This window comes from Sinocyclocheilus grahami, unplaced genomic scaffold (genome assembly GCF_001515645.1).
Source record: "Sinocyclocheilus grahami isolate Dianchi unplaced genomic scaffold, SAMN03320097.WGS_v1.1 scaffold16.1, whole genome shotgun sequence".
Taxonomy (NCBI): domain Eukaryota; kingdom Metazoa; phylum Chordata; class Actinopteri; order Cypriniformes; family Cyprinidae; genus Sinocyclocheilus; species Sinocyclocheilus grahami.
Genome location: NW_015505195.1, coordinates 5,431,412 through 5,458,454, shown reverse-complemented (window position 1 = coordinate 5,458,454; position 27,043 = coordinate 5,431,412). Strand labels below are relative to the sequence as shown.

Below are 27,043 nucleotides of genomic sequence, written 5' to 3'. Positions count from 1 at the left end.
CGAGACCAAAATGTGTTTTATTCACTTTAAATCTTGCCCTAGGCCACAGTTTGCATACATCCAGAAATATGATATATGGTGACTAGTCATGTGACATAAAAAGGTTAAAAAGTACCCATTCTGGGTTGTTTTTTAGCTCAGCGGCTCGGTACATATATAGGACAGAACTCGTGTTGGCCTAACTTGATCACAAATTGGGTAGTTTATTTAACCTAGCATGATGGATTAATTTTACCCACTGATTTTTACAATAATATTATATATTTTTATATTATATAAAATATTTTTTACCACATACATGAATTAGTAATTACAGATTAACTTAATCTTTGTAAAATACATGACCCAACCACTAGTTTACAGTTCTTAATACAGCATATGCTACCTTTTTAACATATTGCCTACATTTAAACTTGTTTAACAAACATTTAAAAGTAATTCAAGTGCAATCAACCGGTCTCTGCTATCCCGTTTCCACTGTAACGTGTTGGCTCTCTTGCCGGAGCTGGGCTTGTGTTCAGTGGGGGAATCACGAACCTCAGACCGCTGCCTTTTGTTTCACTCGAAGCCGAAAGATGCTTTGACTGACTCCATAACCTGCATTTGACCCAGCCAAAGGGTTACACAAAAACTACCCAACATAGAAAAAAACATTTTCCAAACAGTAACGTTTCACTAACTTAAATGTATTTACCTGTCTTGTTCTGAGTTTTGTATTTTCCAGCTCAAAATATGGAGTTTCTTGTGGATTGCATTACATTCTATCAATTTGATGAGTGAGAGAAAAGCAGATGTGAAAGAGTGAAAGAGCCATTGAACACAGTTGTACATGACATCACAAGTAATTTGAAACTGTATTGAGAAGCTCCCTCCCTTTCAGAGTTTTCCTCCATGTGCTTCCCACCCTTGCCTTACTCCCTTCAATAGAACCACACTGTCCTTTCTCTCTTTCTCTCTTGAGCTCTACTTAAACCTTTTAACAATTGGGATAAAAAAGCAACACCTCAACCAAGAAAAGCTCTCAGAGAATGCTTCACCAGCACTGCCTTTGAGAAAACATCAACAGCCATTTAAAAGGGTGAGAGAGTCTGAGTATTTTCTTTCCTGAGTATCTGTTGTATTGCTAGAGCACATGGTCTATAAAATCAAACTACTGTTGACAGGAAAGGCTTAATGGCTTAGGAGAGTTTTGTTAGCATAATTATAGCTTTCATTATGTTCTGTAACAAGTTTTTTTTGTCATACAATTTGTTTTTTGATTGCAATTAATTGCAATTTCAGGTGGCTTTTTATGACAATTTGGGTTAGTGAGATTTATAGTTTGTTATTGCCCTCAATGACCCTACATTGTGCTGAAGAATATGGCTAAATACGACAATAGCGTGTGTGAGTTGCAAAGGAAAACTGTACATGACGCTATGCGGGTATCATATGTTCGATCACAGGACTAGAATTAACTCAAGCCAGATATAAAAGGCCAATAGCTGATTTGGACAGACTAGGGGTGACCCAGCCAAAGGGTTACACAAAAACTACCCAACATAGAAAAAAACATTTTCCAAACAGTAACGTTTCACTAACTTAAATGTATTTACCTGTCTTGTTCTGAGTTTTGTATTTTCCAGCTCAAAATATGGAGTTTCTTGTGGATTGCATTACATTCTATCAATTTGATGAGTGAGAGAAAAGCAGATGTGAAAGAGTGAAAGAGCCATTGAACACAGTTGTACATGACATCACAAGTAATTTGAAACTGTATTGAGAAGCTCCCTCCCTTTCAGAGTTTTCCTCCATGTGCTTCCCACCCTTGCCTTACTCCCTTCAATAGAACCACACTGTCCTTTCTCTCTTTCTCTCTTGAGCTCTACTTAAACCTTTTAACAATTGGGATAAAAAAGCAACACCTCAACCAAGAAAAGCTCTCAGAGAATGCTTCACCAGCACTGCCTTTGAGAAAACATCAACAGCCATTTAAAAGGGTGAGAGAGTCTGAGTATTTTCTTTCCTGAGTATCTGTTGTATTGCTAGAGCACATGGTCTATAAAATCAAACTACTGTTGACAGGAAAGGCTTAATGGCTTAGGAGAGTTTTGTTAGCATAATTATAGCTTTCATTATGTTCGGTAACAAGTTTTTTTTGTCATACAATTTGTTTTTTGATTGCAATTAATTGCAATTTCAGGCGGCTTTTTATGACAATTTGGGTTAGTGAGATTTATAGTTTGTTATTGCCCTCAATGACCCTACATTGTGCTGAAGAATATGGCTAAATACGACAATAGCGTGTGTGAGTTGCAAAGGAAAACTGTACATGACGCTATGCGGGTATCATATGTTCGATCACAGGACTAGAATTAACTCAAGCCAGATATAAAAGGCCAATAGCTGATTTGGACAGACTAGGGGAAATGATTGGAAGTAGAGGGCAGTATATATGTTCTTATGTCTTTTATTATATCTTGAGATGGTTTCTGTTGACTGAGAGCAGTGTGTACCCACCCAAAATATCTACAAAAAAAACCCAAGTCACTCTTTCTTTGTGAGGTTGTTGTTTAGAATAGATTTTATTATTGGAATGTTTCTTTTAAGTTAAACTCCCATGACAATGTAAGAAAATCAACTTGATAGACATGTAGGTTAAATGTAAACTGTCAGCATATCATTCAATATGTTTGCATTCTCTCAGTTCTTCATATGTTCCACAAAGTCTTCTAGTTATTGTTCAGTAAAAGGTGTAATTTAAACTGTTTATAACCAAAGCATTTACTTAAGTCTTCTCAGACTAAATTGGGACTATAAAGAGCTCAAAATATCCAAACCATTAAAAAATTTGTTGCGCAATGTATAAGAGTACACCCAGTGCATTGTGAGAAGTAGGCTAATATATGTTAAACACATTTATTCAGTAGAAGCTTTTAAAGAGCAACTAGGTCATGTATTTGGGAACAGAGACATCAAATCTCATTGAACTTGGTAACATCAGTTTGGTTATTCACCAGGATATTTGCAATCTTTTTAAAAACTGTTATGAAGTTAAATGGGAGAGCAGAAGTATGATTTCTTTAGCATCATTTACCAGAATACGCTTTACTTGATGTGGTAATTAAGATGTATATTTCTGCATTTGTTGGTCATAAAATGTCATCTGATCTTGATCAAAGTCACAAGTATAGACAAAAGCTAAAGTTAACAACATTCAAACGATTATAATCTTTCATGTATTTATTGAACACATTCCATTAAACATTCTGTGTGCTGTGTAAAAAGTAAATTACTTCTTGTTGTTACCTGGATGACCCACAACTCTTTTTCATGTTTTGGACAGTTGTTCATGAATCCCTTGTTTGTCCTCAGTGATTTTCTAAAGAACTACCCAAGGTTCTTCAGAAAAAAATCTTCCAGTTTCTGCACATTCTTTGGTTTTCCAACATCTTCTGCAGATTTGACACCTTTACAACAGTAACTGTATGATTTTAAGATCCATCTATTCACACTAAGGACCAGTGATGGACTCGACTCGACTACACAACTATCACAAAAGGTAGAAACATTTACTGACGCTCAAGAAGGAAACGTAATGCTTTAAAAGCTGGGGGGGTGTAAAATTTTTGAAAATGACAATCAGGGCAATTGTACTTATTATAAAACATAAGTATCTTGTAGCTACTGAATGGCAGTACTAAATGAAAAAATATGATATTTAAAAAAAATTACACATTATCATCCTGTTCAAAAAGTTTACTTGTGGCTTTGATGAAGATCAAATGACATTTTCTGACCAATAAATGCAGAAAACCAACCAATTCCAAAGGTTTCACATACTTTTTCTAGCCACTGTATATAGTGTGCGAAAAGCAGTATGTCAGGTGTATAGGTTGTCCGAATACACAGTATTCATGAAACAGTAGGTGAATAATACTCGGATGTTCACTTGCTGGGACTTTGAATTTCACAGCCAGTTTACACTTTGTTATCTCAATGAAGCCATGTGAACTGTACTTTAAGCCACTCTTTTCAAATGCAAGTCAAGTGAAACTGCAACTGATAACAAGAATGTTGTCCATCATAGCTAATATTTGTTAACTCCTGAGAGCATTATTTTTGTGGTTACTCTAGCATCGCTCAAAGGACAATGGCAACATTGAAGATGTAATATTACGTTTTTTTTTTATAATACACAACTGCATACCAAAGAACATACTTTATCAATCATTGAGAAGTATATTCCTTGTCAAATTCAGCACATACTCTGAAAGTTTGTGATTTTGGACGCAGCAGGTTTCACTGTGCACTTTCCTTATCTGCCACTGATTGGCCAAACACTTAGTCCCACCTCATGCCATTGGTTGTGCTATTATTGCTATGTTGGGTCAGTCAGAATGCCTAACCAGAGTAATGTATTGATAGCACGTCAGTACACTTTTTTATTTTTATTTTTTTTTACACTTTTCAGCCTTAAAATGGCTTATTTATAGTCTCTGCATATAAGAAAGTATTTTAACATGTTACCTTTAACTTAAATGTTGCTTAATGCTAAAACTGGATGGCCAGTATTTCTTCTGCTATTTGCTTGGAAAGTAAATTTAACCACAAAGAACAACAGTCTCAGTGTTTAATTTTGTGCGTTTGAGAGCATGACTTCATACAATATAATTTTGCTTACCAATTTTAGCTGTTGGCTTCAGGTAAAGCACTTCCTGTTGTGTTGTAATCTTTGAAGCAAATAAAGATCTGTGGAAAAAAACATCACTTTCCCAATATTTTGCCAACATACCACTACCACTGTTATCTGAAAGGTAATGTAGAGGAAATCATTATCAGGTGGAAAATGAAAAGGAATGTGTTCAATTTTTTGAAGGGGTGTTCAAGGCACAATGTACACACTGAAGTTGTGACCCACACAACTGATAAACCTCAAGAAGTTTCTGTAGCTTTTTTAAACGGATGTCCTGGACATATTGAATATACATGGCGAGTGCATTGTGTGGTCTACAACAATGACCAGACCTGGGCTTCTACGTTGGCTTCCACTCTTTGAGGCTTTTAGGTTTAAAAGTAATTCTGATGTGGAAAATGCATTCTGTTAGTGCTATTATTTAGAGTTCACTCAAGCCTGCGTTTTGGCACACAGATGTATACGGCCTCTGAGACGAGAGTATCATATTATCTCCTGGGAAATGCTCTGGAAATTCAAGTATGGGCTACACACTGTCTGCCATAAAAAGAGCATTTGAGCACTGTAATACACCTCTAGCCAAGGCCTTAAAATGGATAGCAATAGTGTGATTTGTTGACATATAGGGAGAGAGTCTATAAAGATTGAGAGTGGAATGACAGGAAATGGATGGAGGCAAGTAGAGGAATGCCAGTGAAATGGGTGGAGAGATGGTTGCTCAGCTCTGATGGTGAGTGGGTGAAGATAGTATAGAGAGTGGGATCTGCTAACCTGCCAAATCTTGTCCACAAATCTTGTTGCAATGCAGGTTTAAGTGTTACAAATGTGATTTAAAGGTACTGTTATCACTGTTTTAGTTCAGTGATTCTCAGTAGGTTTTGCTTCGGATCCAGATTAGAGTGCTTACAATATAGTACTACAGTTGTCTATTACACTAAAGTAAACAAAAATGTTGAAAATATTTAAATAATGCAAATATATAAAATATGATATTAACCACAATAACATTGTAATATCTCATATTTACATTACTTTCAAGAATACAGTAAAAACAATAATATTGTGAAATATTATTACAGTTTAAACTAGCTGTTTTTTATTTGAATCTATTTGAATTGTATTTGAATTTATTTCTGTGATGGCAATACACTTTCAGCAGCATTACTCCAGTATTTAGTGTCACATGCTCCCTCAGAAATCAGTCAAGCTGATTTGGTGCTCAAGGAACATTTCTTATGTTCAATGTTGAAACCAGTTTCTTTGAAAAGAAAAGAACTATTCATCAAAGAACAGCATTTATTTGAAATAGATTTTTACATTTTATTATGAACCACATGTGCTAAATAAAATCCAAAATTGTTACGATTTTTAGTTTGTAAATATCTCTTAAATGGTGATAACCAGCAATTCACTGCACAGTAGATGATGGCATGTCACAAAAACTGTCTACCTGTCATGTGCCTAATTTGGTTATCTTTGTAAGAGACAGATGAATTTGCACTGAAATACTGCTGATTGGATGAGTCAGGTTCACGCTGATAAGCTTATGTGTGTGTGATTATATCTTCAAATGCATTTAGCATGGTTTTCCCTGCAGTCAGAAAGTTGAGTTTTACTACATGAATGTTAACAGTCTTGAGAATCTCTTAAGTTTAATTCAGCAACAGCGAGTAAAGGGTTAAAAGTTATTGGATGTCTCAGCACACCTCCCCCTCCCCCACCTCTTTCTCTGTCTTTTTTCTCTCTCCCAGCCCCTCAATAATGTCTCTGCTACCCACCCTGCATGTTTTAACTGAGTGCTAAGAAGTTTAAACAAATAACTCAATGACTCCCTGAGAGTGAAGCGGAAAGGTTGCCTGGGCCAAGTAACACTTAGCATCTAAAAATCAGATCAAGAGAACGTGGGATTACAAACAAGTCATCTAGTGCTGCATGGAGAAAAGCTGCTCCAGGTAACAGCCAGTCTGGTCACACTAGTATTTCACACTTGAACAGGCAGTTATTGGGAGTGGTATTGGGTACTAGGTGGTCTTGTCACAGAGAGGTTAAAATCTCTTTCTCCTCTTGCATGTAGGCAAGCTTCCTTCAGGGTGAAATTCTTGGCATAAACGTGAGTGTGACATCTTGTAGCTGACAAATGTAATTAATAGGGGATTTTTCCATGAAAAGGTTTTTGGTGTTCATTTAGTAAGAATTTGCTCTGTAGAAATATGCTATAGTTGGAATCAGTTCCATGTCTTTCAAGTCATTGATATTAGAGAAATGTTCACTTGTCTGTTGTTTTAAGAGTAAACTTAATAAGTTAACAAAAGCTTCCCTTCAGGAATGTTGTCCAGTTGGTTTCGACCGTAGTTTACACATGACTCTATGACTCATGGCATATTGCCTTTAAAGCTCACATAATGGTCTATGGTTAAACTTGTGGTTTGTGCTATTGGTAACACTTTACAACAAGATTCTATATGTTAACAGTAAAGAAATAGCTTACATGGAATAATGCTTTTAAACTATTTATAATGTTAATTTCTACATAGGCTTTACTAATATATAACATTACCACAATATATGCTGTAAGAAGTGTTGTTTTTATTTTTATATTATAATGCATTAACTAATGTCAACTAACTGAACCTTAAAGTGTTGTTTTATAGCTATATAAATTCTCATAAGGCCATCAATACTGTAAATTGAATACTTCATATACACAAAATTATTTTAGTGTTATTTTTATACTATTATAGAATTCATTAAAAGCTTTTATATTTTCAGTTTTCATTTTAATTTTAGTTTGTGTCATTTTGTTTTTTTGCTTTTGACAGTTAATTCGTTTTTTAATATTTCTATTTAGCTCTAATTTTCATTTAAGTTTTTTTAAGTTTAAGTTTTTCATCTATAATTATATTTTATTTGATTTCAGTTATTTTTTCAAGTAATGAAAATGGTTTTTGATAGTTTAGGTAACAATAAAAACTGATATGATGTACTATAATTAGGCAAGAATCAATGATTATGAGCTTATGAGAAGGTGCAATAGCTTTCCAAAACATGTTTCCACAATGCTTCATTATTGTTTAATTGTGCTCATGTGCCCACAGGCATACATAAGCTTTACAGATTGCGCAATTCTGTACTCCAGTCTGCAGATACTTATAACAGCCTGATGGGTCAGACACTTTAATAACTTTTACCATATAGTGTGGAATTTTGCCAGACCACAGTACAAAAGGTCAACATCTCGGTGGCAGCTGAATGCTAAATTTTGAGGCTGATAAGATTCACAAACTTTTGGAAGATTTGTGTTGCTTTTATATCCTCCAGATGTGTATGTTAATTGTGTTGGCAAAATTTGTTTTTAGAATTATAATTTATTAGTATTTAATTTTGTCACACACACCTCATGAATGATGTAAAATCATATTTAGCTTTTCTAAATATGCACTGCATTTTAAGGCACACTAATAATATTCCCTATAAAGTCTCATTCAGCTTCATATAGCGTATTATATTTTTAAACTTCAGCACTTTTCATTTCATTAACTTACTTCTATTACAAGATTGTATGTGTTTGAGGAAAGACCAAAGCGTGAATCACCATGTGCTGGCAGTATGTTATTATTACAACAAATCTTATCAAGTTTTTGGGTGTACTGCTCAGAAAGCAGTTTGAGAACTACAGCTGTCAGGAGCTGCTGGAAAGTTTCCAAACCTCCGAAGCCTGAGCCACGTATTCAGACTTGTGGCTGAATGTGACTGTGAATTTCATATCCAACAGTAATTCACCTTGTTGCTTCTTCCCACAGCATTTCACAGGGACTTATAGACACGCTGATCTCATATTTATTTACATTTTTCTGATAGATTCACCCCGGGCATTGGAGAGGGATTTTTTTTTCCATTTACACTTTCGTACGTGTTCGAGACACTGTGAGATAATTCACATACATGTGTCAAGAAACAGTCTCAGTAGAACTGCTTGAGTCACATACTGTTATGTTTGTTAGCATGTGACCATCCCACCAAATGGAATAGATCCCACTGTTTTCAACATCTGAACCACCAGTAGTTTGCAAATACATAACATACTAGTGTTCTGACTGATGTCAGTCATAATGATGGAGTGCAGATGTGCTTTTCATTCAATACTGTGCACTATAACCCCCCCCCCCCCCCCCCCCCCCCCCCCCCCCCCCATATCTCCACCCAGGGTTCTTATTTAAGAACTAAAACTAAACTAAACTAAAACCACAAAAAGCTAATTTTTTTATTTTGATTTAGTTTAACTTGATGAAAGCTTGACTTAAAAAACAAACAAACACTAGTATAGTAATATAACTAACACTGACCCCCACTCTTTGTAAAAGCTAAAACACAGAATGCCAAAGGTAGCGTCTTTCAAGAAGCAGTTTCGGCCACTCTTGTCAGTCAGTAAAGATTAGATGTGTGTCCCCTGTGGGGATGAGTGTTGTAGCAACACAAAAAAACAAGTATACTACTAAATCTTCCAGAGTTTCAGTCACTATTATGGTGTACACAATGGTTTTAGAGTTACGTAATGACTAAACGGAGCACAAAAAGGTTTTTAAGTCAATTTAGGATACAGTTCCAAAGCTCTTCGTTCATCAATGAATTCACACACATAGAGAATGGCATGCAGCACCAGAATTATAATTTGCCTAGGAGCATGATGTTTGACATGTCTGTCAAATCAGTACTTTAAAAATGTGCTTTCTCAGAAGCTGTTTCTTTATAAATGTTCATTTACACAGTTGAAGGCAGGAATCCAAAATAAACCTAGAATTACAGATTTCTGGTGTATTTTTAAGCTCTTTCCCCCTTGAAACATGGCCTTTAGAGCCAATCACAATAGAGGTGGTGGGAAACAGACACATGGACCTCATGTTTCCTGGACATTCAGCTACATCTTGACAGCTCTCACGGTTTTCTCATCACATAACTTTTAGGATAATTATGAAAAAGAGGCTATATAGAAAGTTATATGAAGACAGGGTCAAAGAGTGCATTTAACAGTCTTCAGGTATCTGAGTTAAGGCTGCTCAAAAGTAGCTCTGTGATTGTCATTGCAAAGATTGTGTAACATCGTCTAGTATAGACATACTAAAATATCTGTACGACCAGCAAAGAGACACTTTGATTGTGCTTTGATTCTTTGTAAATGATGCAGCATTCATGTATCCTTTGTTGTTGACATGATAGAGTACATTCACTACTGTTTAATAGGTTGGGGTAATTACATTTTTTTTTTTAATAGAAATCAGAATTTTTATTTAGCAAGGATAAATCAAATGCATTCTAAGTGTCAGTAAAGAAAAGAGTTATATTTCAAATGAATGCTGTTTATTTGCACTTTAAATCCATAAAATAATCATGAAAAAACATATCATGGTTTCCTCAAAAATATTAAGCAGCACAACTGTTTTCAACAGTTTCCACTGATAATAAGAAATGTTTCTTGAGCACCAGATCAACATATTAGAATGATTTCTGAAGGATCATGTGGCAGTCAAGACTGGAGTAATAGCTGCTGAAAATGCAGCTTTGCCACCACAGGAATAAAGTACATTCTAATGTATTAAACTAAAACATAGGTATTTTAAATTGTAATTGCATTTCACAATATTACTGTTTTTAATGTATTTTGATCAAATAAATGCAGCCTTGGTGAGCACAAGAGACATCTTTCAAACATATTATAAAATCTTACCGACCCCAAATGTTTGAACGGTAGTGTATTTAAAAATTTGGAATTCATAATTTTTTACATTTATTTTATATTTTATTTATAATTTCATAGTTAGAATTTCTTTCTTCCATATTGATCAATTCATATTTAAAACATTAATGTCATAACATTATTAATGCAATTGTAATTCCTATGCAAATGCATTTATGCTGCCTCTGTGCAGTTAATCAGTGTAAATAATACTGCATAACTAAATTACATTCTTTTTGTAGGATTTTAGTTTAATGCTTTCATTGTCATTTTTTTCTTGCAGATATACTTCAGAGAAAATCCTTCACTCCACACCTCACAACTTTCACTGCTAAAAAGAGAAAAAGAAAGAAAAAATACATCATGGAACTTCAGAAACTTACAAACGGTCACCACCAAGACTTTCAACATCTTGAAGAAGGGTGTGTGTCATTCATTAGTAGTGATTTTGCGTTAAAAACAGAATTGCGAATGCGCTTTCTGTGTCACTAAATCTGTCACTACATATTTATTTTCTATTGCCCTGCAGATTCACGTTAAAAGCGAAGCAAACACACTATTCAGTTGCTTCGCTGTCTGCTTCTCTAGAACAACGCCACAGTCATAAGCAGAGTTAAATGTATTTTAAGTGAATATTTGGGTGAACTTAAAATTGAGAAAATTGAGAGCATTGCAACATCAAAATATATTTTTTTCCAGGGAGTGAGAAATTTAGCACCATACCACAGCATAGCCTTCACCTCATTAGAACACAGAAATAACATTGGACTTTTGGTCACATTAATGCATTCCATGCAGGTTGAACAAATCAGCGTTAATTGTTCAATAACAATATATTAAGTGATATCATCCTTGACACATTTTATTACATATAAACACCATGATAAACTGGACCTGGGTTTAAATTTCAGGCACATCACTTTGTATGTTTTTTAATGCGCATCTTGTTGGGCAAAAGGGTTACCTTTCACATAAAATTTGGAAAGGGTCCTTGCTTCAATTAATTTTGTGAACCTCTGAACCCCCTGATTTACTGTTTACTGCCTACAAAATGAATGTCAGGAGACAATAAATGTAAAGAGTAAATGAAAAATGTCCACACGGTTAACTATTAGTGAACATGCAGGCCTTTACCTTACACATCAAACTTTTAAACTTTGTAGCATCATAATTAATGACCTGATAATTGCTGTATTCATAGAGTGCGACATTTGTCTATTTGTTTTAGAGAGTCACCTGAACGAGAGGAGTTTTTACCACACAAGAGTGATGGAGGAAACCCCACTCAGTTTACAGATGTGAGTGCAGAAATCAAGCTCATATTAATAAAGCATACAATCCCCCCCACCCCACACACACCTCTTTCCCTCTTATTGTCTCTGTGCCTGTTGTTTCTTCCAGTTTGAAGGAAAGACGTCATTTGGAATGTCTGTCTTCAACCTCAGCAATGCCATCATGGGCAGTGGGATTTTGGGCCTGTCTTATGCCATGGCCAACACTGGTATCATCCTCTTTCTGTAAGTATCCCAGAATGCAACTAGGCACAATGTAAGTGCCCTTTCATGGCATTTCTAACCATTTGAATGATCCATATTTTTAAAAATGTAAAGCATTTTAGTGCATATTTTCAACTATGTAGAGCATTTACATGAGGTAAATCATCATTTATGTTCTTGCCTCATGTGTTCTTCTGTTTTGTGTTTTCTGCTTGTTTTTAACAGGGTCTTACTGACCTCCATTGCTGTCTTGTCATTATACTCTGTCCATCTTCTCCTGAGGAGTGCAGAGGTTGTTGGTATGGCGATTCAAGAGATTTGGTTTTCTTTTTAACAGGATTTAAAATGTTTGTGCTATAAAAATAAAAGAGACTTTTAGTATTGCTTGTTTTTGTTAAATGCATATTTTACATGATTTTTCAATTAAATACAGTATTTGTTTAATTAAAAATCATTATTGTCTATAGCAATTTGAGTGAAAAGTTGAATTGAGAATAAATAATAAATAATTAATATAATAACAAAAAAACATATTATATAAACAATTATATAAAAATATATACATTTCAGAATGTCTTAATTGTTGTCACCCTTTTGATTTAATGACAATGATGAAGACATAACTGAATATAAACTTTTAAACTTCACTCTAAAGCTTTTTGATTATTTCCAGGTGCATTTAGATTTTGTGGTGTCAGACTTTCGGGCCCCACCGTAAAGATTGAAGTTAGTTCATTAGACTGACTCACTAATCACTAAGCTGTAATATTGTCTGCACAGGTATTCGCGCTTATGAACAACTGGGTAAACGAGCATTTGGACACCCGGGAAAAATACTGGCAGCTGTTGTCATAACAATGCACAACATTGGTGGTAAGTTGTAGTTTTGGGTCAGTTTTAATCTTATTTCCAAACTACCTTTGTTCTGTATCTTTTTGCTGACTCTTTCATTGAAGACTGTAACACTGATTATTATTCTCCATTAGATTTAAATAATATCCCTATAATTTGGTCTGTTAGTAGGACATGAAAATGTTAATTTTTTTTCACGTTTTGTTACATTGCTGCCTTATGTTAAACTGCTTTAAATTACTTTTTTTCCACATCAGTCTACACTCCATACACCAAAGTGACAAAGCAGAAACAGAATTGTCACAACTTCGTAAATGTATTAAAAATAAAAAAAACTTAAATAAGTACATTGTATAAGTATTCATACCCTTAACTAAATATTTAGCTAAGGCACCTTTACAGTCTCAAGTCTTTTTTGTTTGATGCGACAAGCTTTTCTCATCAGCATTTGGCAATGATCTGCCATTCTTCACCTCGCCTCTTCACCTCTCAAGCTTTGTCAGCTTGGATGGGGGCAGATGCACATTTTCAGGTTTCTCCAGAAATATTTGACTGGGTTCAAGCTCAGGCTCTGGCTGGGCCACTCAAGGACATTCACAGAGTTGTCTATAATTGACTCTTTCTGTGTGCTTAGGGCCATTGTCCCGTTGCAAGGTGAACCTTCTGCTCAGTCTGAGGTTCTGAATGCTCTGGACTGGCTTTTCATTAAGGCTAAAATGAAACAATATTTTGGTGCATTGAGATTTTCTTCTACTCTGATGAGTCCCTCAGTCCCTGCCGCTGGAAAACAGCCCCACAGCATGAGGCTGCTACCAGCACACTTTAGTTTTGGGATGGTACTCTGCAGGTGATGAGCAGAGCTGGTTTCCTTCAAACATGATGCTTGGAATTGAGGTTCATCAGACTAGATAATATTGTTTCTCACAGTCTGGGGGTCCTTTAGGACTTTTTTTCAAATTCCAAGTGTGTTTTCATGTGTCTACACTGAAGAAAGGATTGAGTCTTGCCACACCGCCATAAAGCACAGATCGGTGGAGTGTTGCAGTGATGTTTGTCCTGTAGATTTCTCCCATCTGCATATATGATCATGGAGCTCAACTAGAATGACCATCAGCGTCTTGTTCACCACTCTAACCAAAGCCCTTCTCCATCAATTGCTCAGTTTGGCCAGGAGGCCAGCTCTAGAAAGAGTCCTGATTGTTTCAAACTTCTTCCATTAAGGGTAACAGAGACTACATGCTTCTATGAACCTTCAATGAAGCAGAATTTTCTTCCTCTTCCACAGATGTGTGGCTTGTTGCAAACTTGTTTCTGAGCTCTACGGGCAGTTCTTTTGACCTCAGGGCTTGGTTTTTGCTCTGATATGCATTATCAGCTGTTAGAAGGCATGTGTGCCTTTCCAAATTATACCCATTCAATTGAATTTGCCACAGGTTAACTTCACTTGAAGTGTAGTTACATCTACAAGCAATATGAACGCTCCTGAGCTAAATTTCAACTGTCCCAGATAAGGGTATGAGTACTTATGCAATGGAATAATTTAAGTTTTTTATTTTTAATAAAATTACAAAGATGTTAAAAAACTGTTTTTTGCTTTACCATTATGGTGTATGGAGTGTAGATTGATGTGGAAAAAAAGTAATTTAAAGCAGTTTAACATAAGGCAGCAACATAACAAAATGTGAAAAAAATGCGTTTGCGAGGCATTGTATATTTATAAAGGCTTTTAAATGATTATAAAGCCTTTAAAAAAACTGTGGTTTAGTTTAGTAGCAGGCCCTGAGTCTCATGAGGAATGATGTACGTGCATATGTTAGCAGCACATCTGCCATTTAGAGGGGGGTCAAACTGTGTCTGAGGTATCCGTTTCTCTTTCTTTCAGCTATGTCTAGCTACCTCTTCATTGTTAAGTATGAATTACCTCTGGTTATTCAGGCATTCCTTGGCCTTCAGCACAGCAGTGGGTGAGAAAACAATCATCTGCTTATCCCCGTGTTCTCCTAATGAGTCTAATTTAATCTAGCCAAGAATTAGATAACATTTTTGGGGTCATCCAAGGTAACTGGAACATTCCAACCTCACGAGCATTCCAAATCTTCCAACTGTTGTTGAAATACCTAAACATTTTCTACGTTCCTTGCAGAATGTGAGTTGGCTGATTTTTCACCTTAACTTATTCTCTCTTTTTTTGAAGTGAATGGTTCCTGAATGGCAACTATCTGATCATCATTGTGTCTGTTTTCATCATCTTGCCCCTTGCCCTGATGAGACAACTTGGTAAGCCATTCTGCTCTGTTTGTTGTGAATCCATCCTTTTCTCATCTTTTCTATTTACTTGTCACATTGCCAGTGTTCATAATATTGTCCTCTCACAATCTGCTTTGCTCATATACACATTTAGAAGGATCCATTGCTTTTTCTGTAGAATCCTGAAGCAGAATCCAGACTGATTTTATGATGTTCTAACGATCATTTTGTGGCAGGTTTTTGAATAATTGGAACTTTTTCTGATTTTTAAATCTACTGATCTGTTGTAGATGTGGTAAATGATTTCTGTTGAAAGCACTAAATTAATACCCTAAACAAACTGAAACAGCCACAGTGAACTTGTGACAGAATCAAGTAAAACAAAGTAAAACTGATTGTATAGAGCTGTTTTTTATTTCACAGCAGCCTTACAGAAATACAGTGGGGAATTACAGGCCTCTCTCATCTTTTTAAGTGGGAGAACTTGCACAATTGGTGGCTGACTAAATACTTTTTTGCCCCACTGTATATGATCCTAATGATTATATCTTAATGTATCTTCATGCCATATAGTCCTATATTAGCAGAACAGAGCTGGGAGATAATATTTTGTGGAATATTGTGTTTTTTGTTGCAGGATACCTGGGTTATACCAGTGGCTTCTCTCTGACGTGTATGGTTTTCTTCCTGATCTCAGTAAGTTCACTTAATGCTGTGGACTGTGTGGGGGCTATTTGTGAAAAGATCAAAAGATCACTCTTATAAATTCTTTGATACTCTTCAATATTTCTGGCTCTCTTTCTCCTTGTCTTGTTTTTGGCTTTCGTCCTCTCCTGTTTGTCTTTTTAACTCCATGTTTGTGTTCCCTAGGTCATCTATAAGAAGTTCAACATCCCTTGTCCTTTTGATGGTTTCACCAACCACACTGCTGAAAACATATCTATTGATGGTGAATGTGAAGCCAAATACTTCACTATCAACCAGCAGGTCAGGAACTGTCTTTATTATTGCAAGAATCTATTCAGGAAGTTCATTTCTAAGTATTGTTTAACGTTTTATGACCTCCAGCTCAGGTCAGACAAGCTATTGTCATTACAGCTCGAAACAGACAAGAAATGTTTAGTACGTAGATGGAAATAAAGTTACCAAGCAACTACTAATTTCAGTATGACGACACAAGTGTGAGATCAGATATGCCCTTGAGTAATTTCAGTTACTCTGGTCGTTTTTCAGACAGCATACACGGTTCCCATCTTGGCCTTCGCTTTTGTATGCCACCCTGAGGTGCTGCCGATTTACACTGAGCTGCGCAAGTACGTTCAGAAAACACACGCTCTCTATGAAAATATTCATGACCACAAATAATAATGGTGGTCACTGTTTGAAAACAAAAAAGTTTTTATATCTCTATATTTTTTACAAACTTTATACTCTACCATTCAAAAGTTTGAGGTCTGAAAGTTTTTTTTTTTCTTTTTTAAAGAAAATAATATTTTTATTCAGGGATGCAATAAATTGATTGAAAGTGACAGTAAAGAAATTTATAATGCAACAAAAGATTTATATTGCAAACAAATTCTGCTCTTTTGAACTTAATATTCATTATAGAATCCTGAAAAAAGTATCACGGTTTCCACAAAAATATTAGGCACCACAACTGTATTTAATACTGATAATAATAAGAAATGTTTATCGAGCACAAATCAGCATATTAGAATGATTTCTGAAGGATCATGTGACAAATATATTAAAATAGAAAACAATTATTTTAAGTTGTAATACTATTTCACAATATTTCTGTTTTATATTTATTATTGATCAAATAAATCCAGCCTTTTTGAGCATAAAAGACTTCTTTTAAAAACATTTAAAAAAATCTTGCCGGCCCCAAACTTTTAAATGGTATTAAGACATTGGGTGTTTAAAAGGAAGAGTCTCTATTTTTTGTTGCAAAAGGGAGACATGAGTCAAAAATAAATCTTCTTTTATGATTGTTGTTTTGACACTTCTAGTCCCACAAAGAGACGCATGCAGGCCATTGCCAACGTGTCCATCCTGGGGATGTTTGTCATGTATCTGCTCACTGCCATCTTTGGCTACCTCACCTTTTATTGTAAGCACTCTGGATTTTAAATGAAAAATTATGTCTAATGCTGCAAGTGAGGAATCACCGATACTGTCTGGTTACACGCTAGACTCTCTTTTTTCTCTGCCATCGTTCTATAGTTTCTCTGCTATAGTTGTTTCAAAATAATCAAGAACCTGTATCTGTTTACTTGTGTGTGTAATTTAAACACGGCCTGGAAATAACAGTTAATCTCAATATATATGAATCTCTCTCAGTAAACACAGAGGCTGAACTTCTACACACCTACAGCAAGGTGGATCCTCTGGACACGCTCATCCTGTGTGTGCGTCTGGCTGTGCTGGTGGCCGTGACTCTGACTGTTCCTGTTGTGCTCTTCCCGGTAATGAGACTCTTCAGTGACAGAGTTTTATAGTGACATCCGACAAGCTTAGCTTGTTTTATATTTCTGAAAAGACAAGACTGTTTTAACATAATGTTAAAATGTAAAGGGATACTCCACACAAAAATGAAAATGTTTTACTTGCACTTATGCTGTCCCAGATGACTGTCTTTCTTCAGATAAACACAAAGATTTTTAGAAAATTAAAAAATAAAATTTTGTGAGTGCACATGTTGCGTGTGTATGGGAAACCTTAGACAATTAGACATGATGGTAATCCATATGACCCAAGTTGATAAATCAGTGTCTTCTGAAGTGAAAGAATAGGAATGTGTGAGACAAATACTAATATTTTAAACTTTTTGGACTATAATCCAGCACTTTCAGCCAATTATCATATACTTGATTCATGAAAGCTTGGTAAAGCGCTACATCAGCACTTTCACACAACGTGCTTAAATCACAATGTGGTCATGCTTACGTCAATCGTGAACTCATGAACCCGTGTAAGACAGTTGGCTGGAAACAATGGTTTACAGTTTAAAAAGTTTCAAATATTATTATTCAACTGGGGTGTAAAATATAGTGTAAGCTTTGGAGGTCCCATTCACAGAATGAAAGACATATACATCTGGGATGGCATGAGGGTGAGTAAATGATGAAAGAATTTTCATTTTTTGTCTCTTTAATGTTGAAAATTGTTTTGAATGTTTAAATTGTTTCAATTTCTGTTGTCGTATTGTATTTTCAGATTCGAAGAGCCCTTCTTCAACTTCTGTTCCCCGATAAGCCCTTTCACTGGTTGCGTCACATCTCTATTGCATTGTGTCTCCTTTTCATTGCCAATCTGCTCGTCATTTTTGTGCCCAACATTCGAGACATTTTTGGCATCATTGGTGAGTAAATAATGAAAATTGTAGACATGCACCTGAAGAAAATACCAGTGCTTGCAATGTAGCAAACAAACATTACTGTAGTTTTAGTTTAGTTGCAAGATAATTGAATAAGCATAAAAATACTTGGGTAAAACGATACATTTGTAATTCTGATAAACAATTTTTATTGATACCTTTCATTTTCTAAAAATTTGTTCATTTAAAATATTTTTTTGCTTTGCTTATTTGCATAAAGTTAAGCTCTGTTCATTGGCGTTTATAAATGGTTAGATACTGTATGCTAGGAAAACAAGACCAATCACAAATCAGCATGCAGATATTACAATGATATAATCACTGGTGCATTTTGAATGCTGGGGAGTCTATCAATATATATCAAAATGTGCGGTCACATTTACTGTTTACTGTACATTTTCATGGTCGAAATCCAGTCATTTCAATAGGAATCGTCACAATTTGGAATTTTGTGTAAGGGAAGGTTTTCTACACAAATTTCACAACAGGTTCAGAGCAGTCACACAAATTTGCTAGTTCATAGATCTCTTTGACCACTGACACTATTGACAGTTAGCAAATGGACCTTTTTTGCCAAAATTTTGCTATAATGTGACCACACCTTCAGTTTAAATAACTTGTAAAAGTGTCATTTATTTTTTGTTTATTTCATAGGTGCAACCTCTGCTCCGAGCTTGATCTTCATTCTCCCAGGTCTTTTTTACATCCGTATCGTTTCCACCGAACCAATGAAATCAAGACCGAAAATTCAGGCATATCTCAAACTTTCTCTACATTTTGAATCGATATTAAGTTTCAAATAAATCAAAAGAGAATGTGATTCTACTATGGTTACCTGATAGTCAGATGTTTGTAGTCATCAAAAGCTCCTGCTCTTGTGTTTCAGGCTGCCTGCTTCACTGCTCTGGGCTTCATCTTTATGAGCATGAGCTTGACGTTCATCACACTGGATTGGGTCTACGGAGAGAATCGAAGTGGAGGTCACTGATCTTCAACCACAATTCTGTAAGGGTCCAAAAAGCCTTCTTAGAGGAACATCACCACCCCTCTCCTAAACTTGAGAGAAACCAAAACATCACTTAGGCTGGACCCAACTCGCCTCAGATCTGTTTTCCCACTAAGGAAAGGACTGATGTCCTGCCATCTGTAAAATTAAAATGGATAAAAATCCTATGTTTCATGGTGGAAGATTTCTGGGGGACACAGAAATGTCAAGCCATTTTGAGGCTGTTTCTACAAACAGGCTTCGCAACGATAAATGATGCTTGTATTGGAGATGGAATCCGCTAAATAGCTTAAAAATAATGCTAAAGAGTCAGCAGAATCCAAAATAAATAACTGAAGAGGTTTGTTTTGTCGGATGGAGACCAGGAAACAATCAAGTTTATCACATATCATCTGTTCTGTTGTCCCCATCAAATGAAAGCCATATTCCCAGAGTGCAATACTAGGGAAATTGAAACATATTTTCCTGCTTCAATTTGTTTGTTAAAAAATGTTTCTTATGATAAGAAAATTCAACATCATCTTAGAACGGCTGCAGACCTGAACTGAATCTGTCAGCTTCTGTTATATCTGAGAATGAAATAGCTGAATCTGAGAAAATGACCGGAAGAAAATTTATTTCAATTGAGATGAAAATTGGTCCTGAAATATTATGTGCTATAATATGCACTACAATTGAAAACAGACAATCAGATTTACACCATTCCAGGTTTTTTTTTCTGCTGGATATCATATATTATGTCAAACAAATGTGAGGTACATACAGTAGCAGTATTTTGTGGTGCAGTGAAGTGGAATGCCATCAATCGTGAATAACTATGGTTAAGGTGCTTAATTACATTGCTGTGATGTATCTAATGATGCAAACAAGGCCTAACCTGTGAATTCAGTCATGCATGCCATAATCCCATTGATCTGTCACAATCTAACAACAGGATAATGTGTCATAGATTGTCCAACCCATTTTTCCAAGGAATTTCTGAAAAAGTAATTGTATAGGGCTGACAAATTTGTAAGAAAACTGTATTAAACAGGAAACAGAAGAATTTTTTCAGACTTTAAGACCTCACTGCATATTACATTTTTACTCATGCAAAAGTACCAACAAATGCCCGCCCAAAACCTTTAAACAACAAAAGGAACAATGTCCCCTGTACACTGAGACAATGCTTGAAAGTGAAAGATGAGCACACCTACTCACAGGATCAGAATATTACTAATACCATTAAAGGATGGCAATCCCCCTCCTCTTCAAGTTCCTACTGTCCTGCAGTGCCTATTTATTCTGTTTTAAGGGAAAATAAATACATTGTTTCAATGACTCTGTGTTTGTTAGTTCATTAGAAAACAGGTGCCAAAATTGTATGAGGTTAAAGACTGACAGTTCCAATGTGAAACACAAATGCACCAAAGAGAGTTGGCAGTTGAACAAGTGCCTTTTTCTACTGCTTTTACATTTGTTTGTTGGTTTCTGAACTGGCCTTTGACTTTGTCATACTTGCCATTTTCAATAAAGATTGTGTGGTCAGTATTAAAAAGTGCAATATGTATGCATTTATTTTTTGTGTACCCCTGAGAAGGCCAACTGTATGCATAATGTCTATACTTATTGAATCCATTATGACATATGAAAACACTCTATCAGTATCGACTTCTTATTGTTCATTCCTTTACTTTCCTATTATCTCATTATCTTTAACATGTAAATTTTTTTTAAATAACTTTTAAATAATGAGGCAATTATAATATAATAATAAAAATATAACATGAATACATTAAATATTCAACGAGTTACTATTAAATTACTGTGGTAATATATATATATATTCTTTAAATAGTAAAGGAGGATATACAAGGCGTTCCTCCTTTCTTTATGTGAGCGAAGGAACACGTGCCTGTCCACGACATTCTGAGAGCAGATCTGCGAAGTGGTTTTGTTCTTCCTGTTCTCTTTTGCTGTGCTGCATTTACATCAGATTACAGAACACGGAAGCAACAGTTCCTTCGAACCATTTGCCTTTTCTAAAAAGGCTTCAGGTAGGTACTGTGGGCCAAGCAGGGGCCCCAGGTGTGGAGTCCCAAGATCTGAGTGTCCATTTCATCAAGAAGAGATGAGCAAAGGAAAAACCAAGGGGCAGGAGAACGTGCACAGTTCTCTTCTCAGCAGCCAGGAGAATGAACGCCTGCTAGAGCTGCTGGGAAGGAGATGTATGGTGAGTGAAGTCACTTTGATTAGAAGGCCAATCATAGATGGGCATTCTGTCCCAGAGAGGATGTTTTGTGGATATACAGTAAATCAAGCAGGTATAAAAGAGAAACTCCTGAAAGGAGAGACATAGTGCAGAGGTCACAGATGAGATTGGAGCGGTTACTGTTGATGTCAGTTAAAGTTCAAAGTAAAACACTTTTTCTCTTTTTTGAAAGAAGACGCTTTTCCAAGTCCGTCTGTGTGCAAAATGAAAAAGTTGAAAAGATTGCATACACAACACGTCTGTGACAATCTGTGACAGAATATGCTATACAAACCAAAGTATTTAATCCAATGTTCCACCTAGGAAAACATCATAAAACATAGTATTGTTTTCAGAATATACATTTCACAACATTGTTAAACTGTCTGCAGTGATGACTGATGTGTGCAACGGCAAAGTTTAACAGGAGAGCGACAGGAAATGCTGTTTGAGGCCACTTCCTGTTGTTGTAGAGGATGCTAATGTCTTTGCTTTAGCTTTCATTGTAATACTTCACTGATTAATCGTTTATTAATGCACTTTTATGTCAGTTTATTGTGTTTGTGTGTGCAGACTATGGCCACAGCGGTTGTTCAGTTGTACATGGCTCTTCCTCACTGTCCGACCCAATGGAGTCTCCAACATACAGGAGTTGTGTGTTTCGTTAAGGACAATCTTAAACGTTCATATTACATCCGTCTCTATGACATAAAGGTCAGAAATTCAGATTCTAATCTGCAGTGTAAAAAAAACCTTAAAGGGGTCATATGATGCGATTTCAATTTTTCCGTTCTCTTTGGAGTGTTACAAGCTCTTGGTGCATAAAGAAGATCTGTAAAGTTGCAACGACTAAAGTCTCAAATCCAAAGAGATAGTCATTATAAAAGTTAATAGTCAATCACTCCTACCTAAAACAGCTCATTGTAACACGCCCACACATGTCTACGTCACTATGTGGGAAGATTTGCATAACGCCGTCCAAATGTTCACGCAAAGAAAGAAGGCATAACTTTTATTCTCGCTGTAGTATTGTTGTTGCCGCTGCCACCATGTCGTGAAGACGCTGTGTGTTTCATGTGAAAGCGAAACTACTTTGTTTGGTCTTCCAAAAGAGGACACAACTAGAAATCAGTGGTTAAGTTGTATTTACAACACTGTTCCAGAACAGTTCAACCCAAATATTCAGATGTGTGCAGCGCATTTTATGGAGGACTGTTTCCTGATCCTGGTAGAGTAGACTACAATGCCGGCTGTTCTGACTCACAGACTGTAAGTACGTTTTCATATTTAAAGGATTTGCCACTGACGATTCAAATGTGAGTTTTGAGCAGTGAGTAGCGCTTGTTGTTTGTCATCATTTCTCCGATCACAAATGCAGACATGGTTTTATGTTTACGCGGCGCGATGCAACGCAACGCTTAAAAAGACAGTATAAGTCATTATAATCAGTAATTATGTCCCCACTGGATGCAACAAATGACTCTTTGATAATCGGTTTTAATGTTTTTGTCTCGTCGCTCCGGCCGGACAGGGCATCACAGTATGGCAAGGGGCGTAACATTTCCGTCACACGCTTGAGGTATTCAGTCAATCACAACGGACTTGATAGCTGGCCAAACACAGCACACCTCGGTTTTCAGGCCGATGAGCTTTGTAAAAATCGACACGTTTCAGAAAGGCGGGGCATAGAGGAGAAACAATAATGTACAGTATGTGGGAAATAATGTGTTTTTTAACCTTAAAACGCATAAACACATTTCATTACACCAAATACACAAAATAATGTTCTTTTTAGCAACATCATATGACCCCTTTAACAAACCTGCTTTTTACTTAATCAGAATTGTTATGCAGAATGTTTATGCATCTAGCATCTTTGCAGATAGGGATGTTCTCTGAGATTATATAATAACCCAGGATGATAAATTGCCTTATACTGACTCTTGTTAGCATGACTAAACTTGGCCTGTGGCCAAGCAGGCTGAAATTAAATAAAGATACACTTCTGCTTTGAGTTCTGAGTCACAGAAGCTCAACTCAACTCAGTTCATTAAGTCACACTGTGGTAGCACCATTTAGACTTTAATAATATTTGTGCGTATTTATTTTATTTATTTTCAGGAAGGGAAAATGGTTTGGGAGCAGGAGCTGTATAATCAGATGGCATATTCCTGTCCAATGAGGTTTTTCCACAGTTTTGCAGCTGATGTGGGTACAGGCCCTTTAGAAATCTCAATTCAAGCCAAAACTCAACGCTGTCCGACACATCTAAATAACTGCTTGAATTAAGCTACATTATTTATAAGAAATGTCTACTTTAAGTTTTTACTTTACATTAAGACTTTGTCAGATTGTGTCAAGTTTTCACTGTAAAATGTAAATCTCACAATCTGAGAGATCTAATATATTTGAATGCACTTGTGTCTCAGGACTGTCAAGTAGGTTTGAACTTTGCCAGTGAGACAGAAGCTGAAATTTTCAGAAACATCACTGTGGAGAAGATTAATCAGAGATCAAACCGCCAGGGTCAGTTACAGTCATTGTAATTTTATATGATTGAATCATTACCCATAATTACTCATATTTCATCAGTATATTTTTGTGCCTTTTTTATACATGCATATTTAGAAAAAAGACAGCATGCTCCGTCTGAAGGTATGTGTCCACAAGTTTAAACATACACTTAGTACTAATTGTTAAATTAGCATTTTAAAGTTGGTTTTATTTTGATTAATAGAAAACTTGGCACTACAACAACCCCCTCCAACAAATGGTGAGTCACTTTTAAAACGTTTTAAACACTTCATGGAGAAATGTAAATTCTGTCATCATTTACTCACCCTCATGTTGTTCCAAACCTGTATGACTTTCTTTCTTCTGTGGAAATCAAAAGAAGATATTTTGAAAAATGTCCCAGTGTTTTTTTAGTGTAATCAAAATCATTCGTGTCCAATGTTGTTTTAGACAATATTTGTTCTTCAAAATACCTTTTTTTGTGTTCAGCAGAAGAAAAAAAAACTTAGTTTTTGGGTGAAATGTCCCTTGAATTTATCCTGCAGTGATCACATGGTCTAATGCATTGATAAATGCAAGTATTTAACCTATATGTCCAATAACCAGGTCCAGTTTCACAGCCAAGTGTAATGACCACAGTGGACATCCAGAACCCAGATATTGTTGCATCAAGGTACCGCTCCACCCCAGTGCCAACCCCCGCACCAGCCTCACTTTGCATAAGCAAAAAGGACAAAAAGGGAAAGAAGAAAGGCCCAAAACTCACTAAGGCAGATATCGGAGCTCCTAGTGGATTTAAGTAAGAGTATTTTACCATACGACACTCACCTTGTGTTTTGTTTCATTTGTTTGATGTGATGCTGATTGTGCCTCTCATTCCTCTTCAGACATGTCACTCATATTGGGTGGGATCCAAACTCTGGTTTTGATGTAAGAAATGTCCTTTTCCCTTAAAAATGCATAAAGATCTAAAAGATCATAAAGATTTAGTCACATAAACTGATACTCAATGCTTATTGTAATTGCAAGTTAAACAGTATATATGAACACTGACTTTGGCCCCTCTAGGCCAACAATCTTGACCCTGACCTGAAGAAACTGTTCAACAGTGCTGGTATCAGTGATGCCGAGCTGGCAGACAAAGAAACATCTAAGATCATCTATGACTTCATCGAGCAATCTGGAGGCCTGGATGCAGTAAAAGAGGAAATGAGGAAACAGGGTGAGCTCATTCAAAAATGTAAATGTAATAAATTCTGTGTGGAATATCTGGATGTTTGATTTGGATAATTTCACCTTGCTAAGATCCTTAATGTCAGCATGACGTGGAAATTCAGATCTATTTTCTAAATGCATCTTATTGATGTTATTGTAAACGATTAATCCATGCATATTTTATTTATTTATTTTAAATTTTGATCTCATCATTTTTCATCAAAATATCATAACTTGATCTTCCTAATGAAAAGGACAGACTTCTCCAATCATTTAGTTTGCATAAACACCGCCCCGTTCTCATAATCAACTGAAAATTCACATTCAGATTCATTCAATTAACAACCAATTAATAGAACCAAATTCCAGTACTTTTTTTTTTTTCATTTTCAGTTGACTTTAATGGTGTTTGTTGCCCTCACAGATACTTCTCGGGGTCATTCCGGCTCCCTTCCTCCAGTCCCAGGAGGTCCTCGTTCTGCCCCTGCACCTCCTCCACCTCGTGGTGGGCTTCCCCCAGTCCCAGGTCCACCTGGACGTCCTGCACCACCTGCACGCAGCCCTGGACCCCCGCATCGTGGTCCACCGCGACCTGCACCACCTGGAAGCCGTTCTGTGCCTCCACCCCCTATGCCAGCTACTCTTCCGCCACCACCACCCCCCAGCCAAAGTCACAAGCCACTTCCTCCACCTATGGGTGGAGGTGCACCGCCTCCACCTCCGCCCCCACCTCCTCCTCCACCACCACCTTCTTCAGCAGGCAACTTCCCCAGTAGCCCTGCCAGCTCAGCTCCACCTTCTCCTCCCTCTGGTGGTGGAGGACGAGGAACCTTAATGGATGAAATTCGCCGTGGACGTGTGCTAAAGAATGTACGTGAGACACAAATGCAATGCATTTTGTTCAATCGTTTCTATAAGGGCCATGCACACTAACGATAACGTTATAATAATCGTTATAATTCTATGAGAATAGGGAAGTCCACATCACAGCTATAACGATAGCAATACAGAGGAACAATACCATTGGAATCTCTTTCAGAACAATTTTTTTGCATTATCGTGCATAGGCCTAGTTATATTTATCATTCTATATATCTATATATCATTATTGGTGTGAATTTTTACTGTGCTTTGTTGGGTATAACCACTTATGATGTGTTGTTTATGTCAGGTGTCTGAATCCCCGGACCCTAATCCTCCAGTTCAAGATGAATCCTCAGGGGGAATTGTGGGAGCTCTGATGATGGTGATGCAGAAAAGGAGTAAAGTTATCCATTCCTCAGGTAACCCATTTAATAAATCGGTAACACTTTAGAATAATGGTCCGTTGTTATCAAGTAACTATGCAGGAAGTAATAGGTAGTACTACAGTAACACTTAACTTAATACTATTAACTAATAGAGAAGCAAGATTAAATAAGCAGTAAGTAGTAGCAAATTTAGGACAAAGGTAGTTCCTTATTAGATATTTGATAATTACTAAAAAAAGATATCCTCATTGAGAACTACTTGTGAACTATGACCAATTAATAAAGAATAACCAATTAATTACTAATCACAACAGTAACATCTTAAAAGTGAACAATTGGGTTCTTTGTGGAAACTAATTTATGAATATGATATCCCCCAAATAAATCGGCTACCTTTTCAAATTGTGACTACTACTCTTACCAAAGGATGGATGTTCTCTGTTTATTT

General features: G+C 36.2%; 2 protein-coding genes across 7 annotated transcripts in view; both read left to right on the top strand.

The window, feature by feature from the left end:
* The first annotated feature begins 910 nt into the window (after positions 1-910).
* On the top strand, positions 911-20,990 carry LOC107549617 (sodium-coupled neutral amino acid transporter 3-like). 5 transcript variants are annotated; one of them, XM_016230784.1, is made up of 17 exons: positions 911-1,078; positions 3,355-3,541; positions 10,690-10,828; positions 11,635-11,704; positions 11,808-11,923; positions 12,128-12,201; positions 12,683-12,775; positions 14,637-14,718; positions 14,949-15,031; positions 15,639-15,697; positions 15,872-15,988; positions 16,235-16,314; positions 17,014-17,114; positions 17,345-17,469; positions 18,221-18,365; positions 19,035-19,132; positions 19,267-20,990. In XM_016230784.1, exons 3-17 carry the CDS (start codon positions 10,770-10,772, stop codon positions 19,366-19,368), a joined length of 1,404 nt encoding a protein of 467 aa, XP_016086270.1. In that variant the 5' UTR covers positions 911-1,078; positions 3,355-3,541; positions 10,690-10,769; the 3' UTR covers positions 19,369-20,990. The 5 variants fall into 5 exon arrangements, with proteins under 5 accessions (XP_016086270.1, XP_016086279.1, XP_016086262.1 ...); XM_016230776.1 differs by lacking the exon at positions 911-1,078 and adding an exon at positions 1,812-1,979; XM_016230793.1 differs by lacking the exon at positions 3,355-3,541 and having other exon boundaries at positions 1,064-1,078.
* A 346-nt stretch (positions 20,991-21,336) lies between these two features.
* LOC107549603 (wiskott-Aldrich syndrome protein-like) overlaps positions 21,337-27,043 on the top strand; it is a 10,317-nt gene continuing 4,610 nt past the window's right edge. For both annotated transcript variants that reach the window (XR_001604582.1, XM_016230755.1), the window contains exons 1-11: positions 21,337-21,598; positions 22,190-22,330; positions 23,738-23,824; positions 24,046-24,142; positions 24,245-24,271; positions 24,354-24,389; positions 24,737-24,929; positions 25,018-25,060; positions 25,199-25,352; positions 25,770-26,215; positions 26,517-26,628. Coding sequence is in view for 1 of the 2 variants with exons in the window: in XM_016230755.1 (XP_016086241.1) it covers positions 21,497-21,598; positions 22,190-22,330; positions 23,738-23,824; positions 24,046-24,142; positions 24,245-24,271; positions 24,354-24,389; positions 24,737-24,929; positions 25,018-25,060; positions 25,199-25,352; positions 25,770-26,215; positions 26,517-26,628 (1,438 nt within the window). In the remaining variant the exon portion in view is untranslated. The remainder of the gene's footprint in view (positions 21,599-22,189; positions 22,331-23,737; positions 23,825-24,045; positions 24,143-24,244; positions 24,272-24,353; positions 24,390-24,736; positions 24,930-25,017; positions 25,061-25,198; positions 25,353-25,769; positions 26,216-26,516; positions 26,629-27,043) is intronic.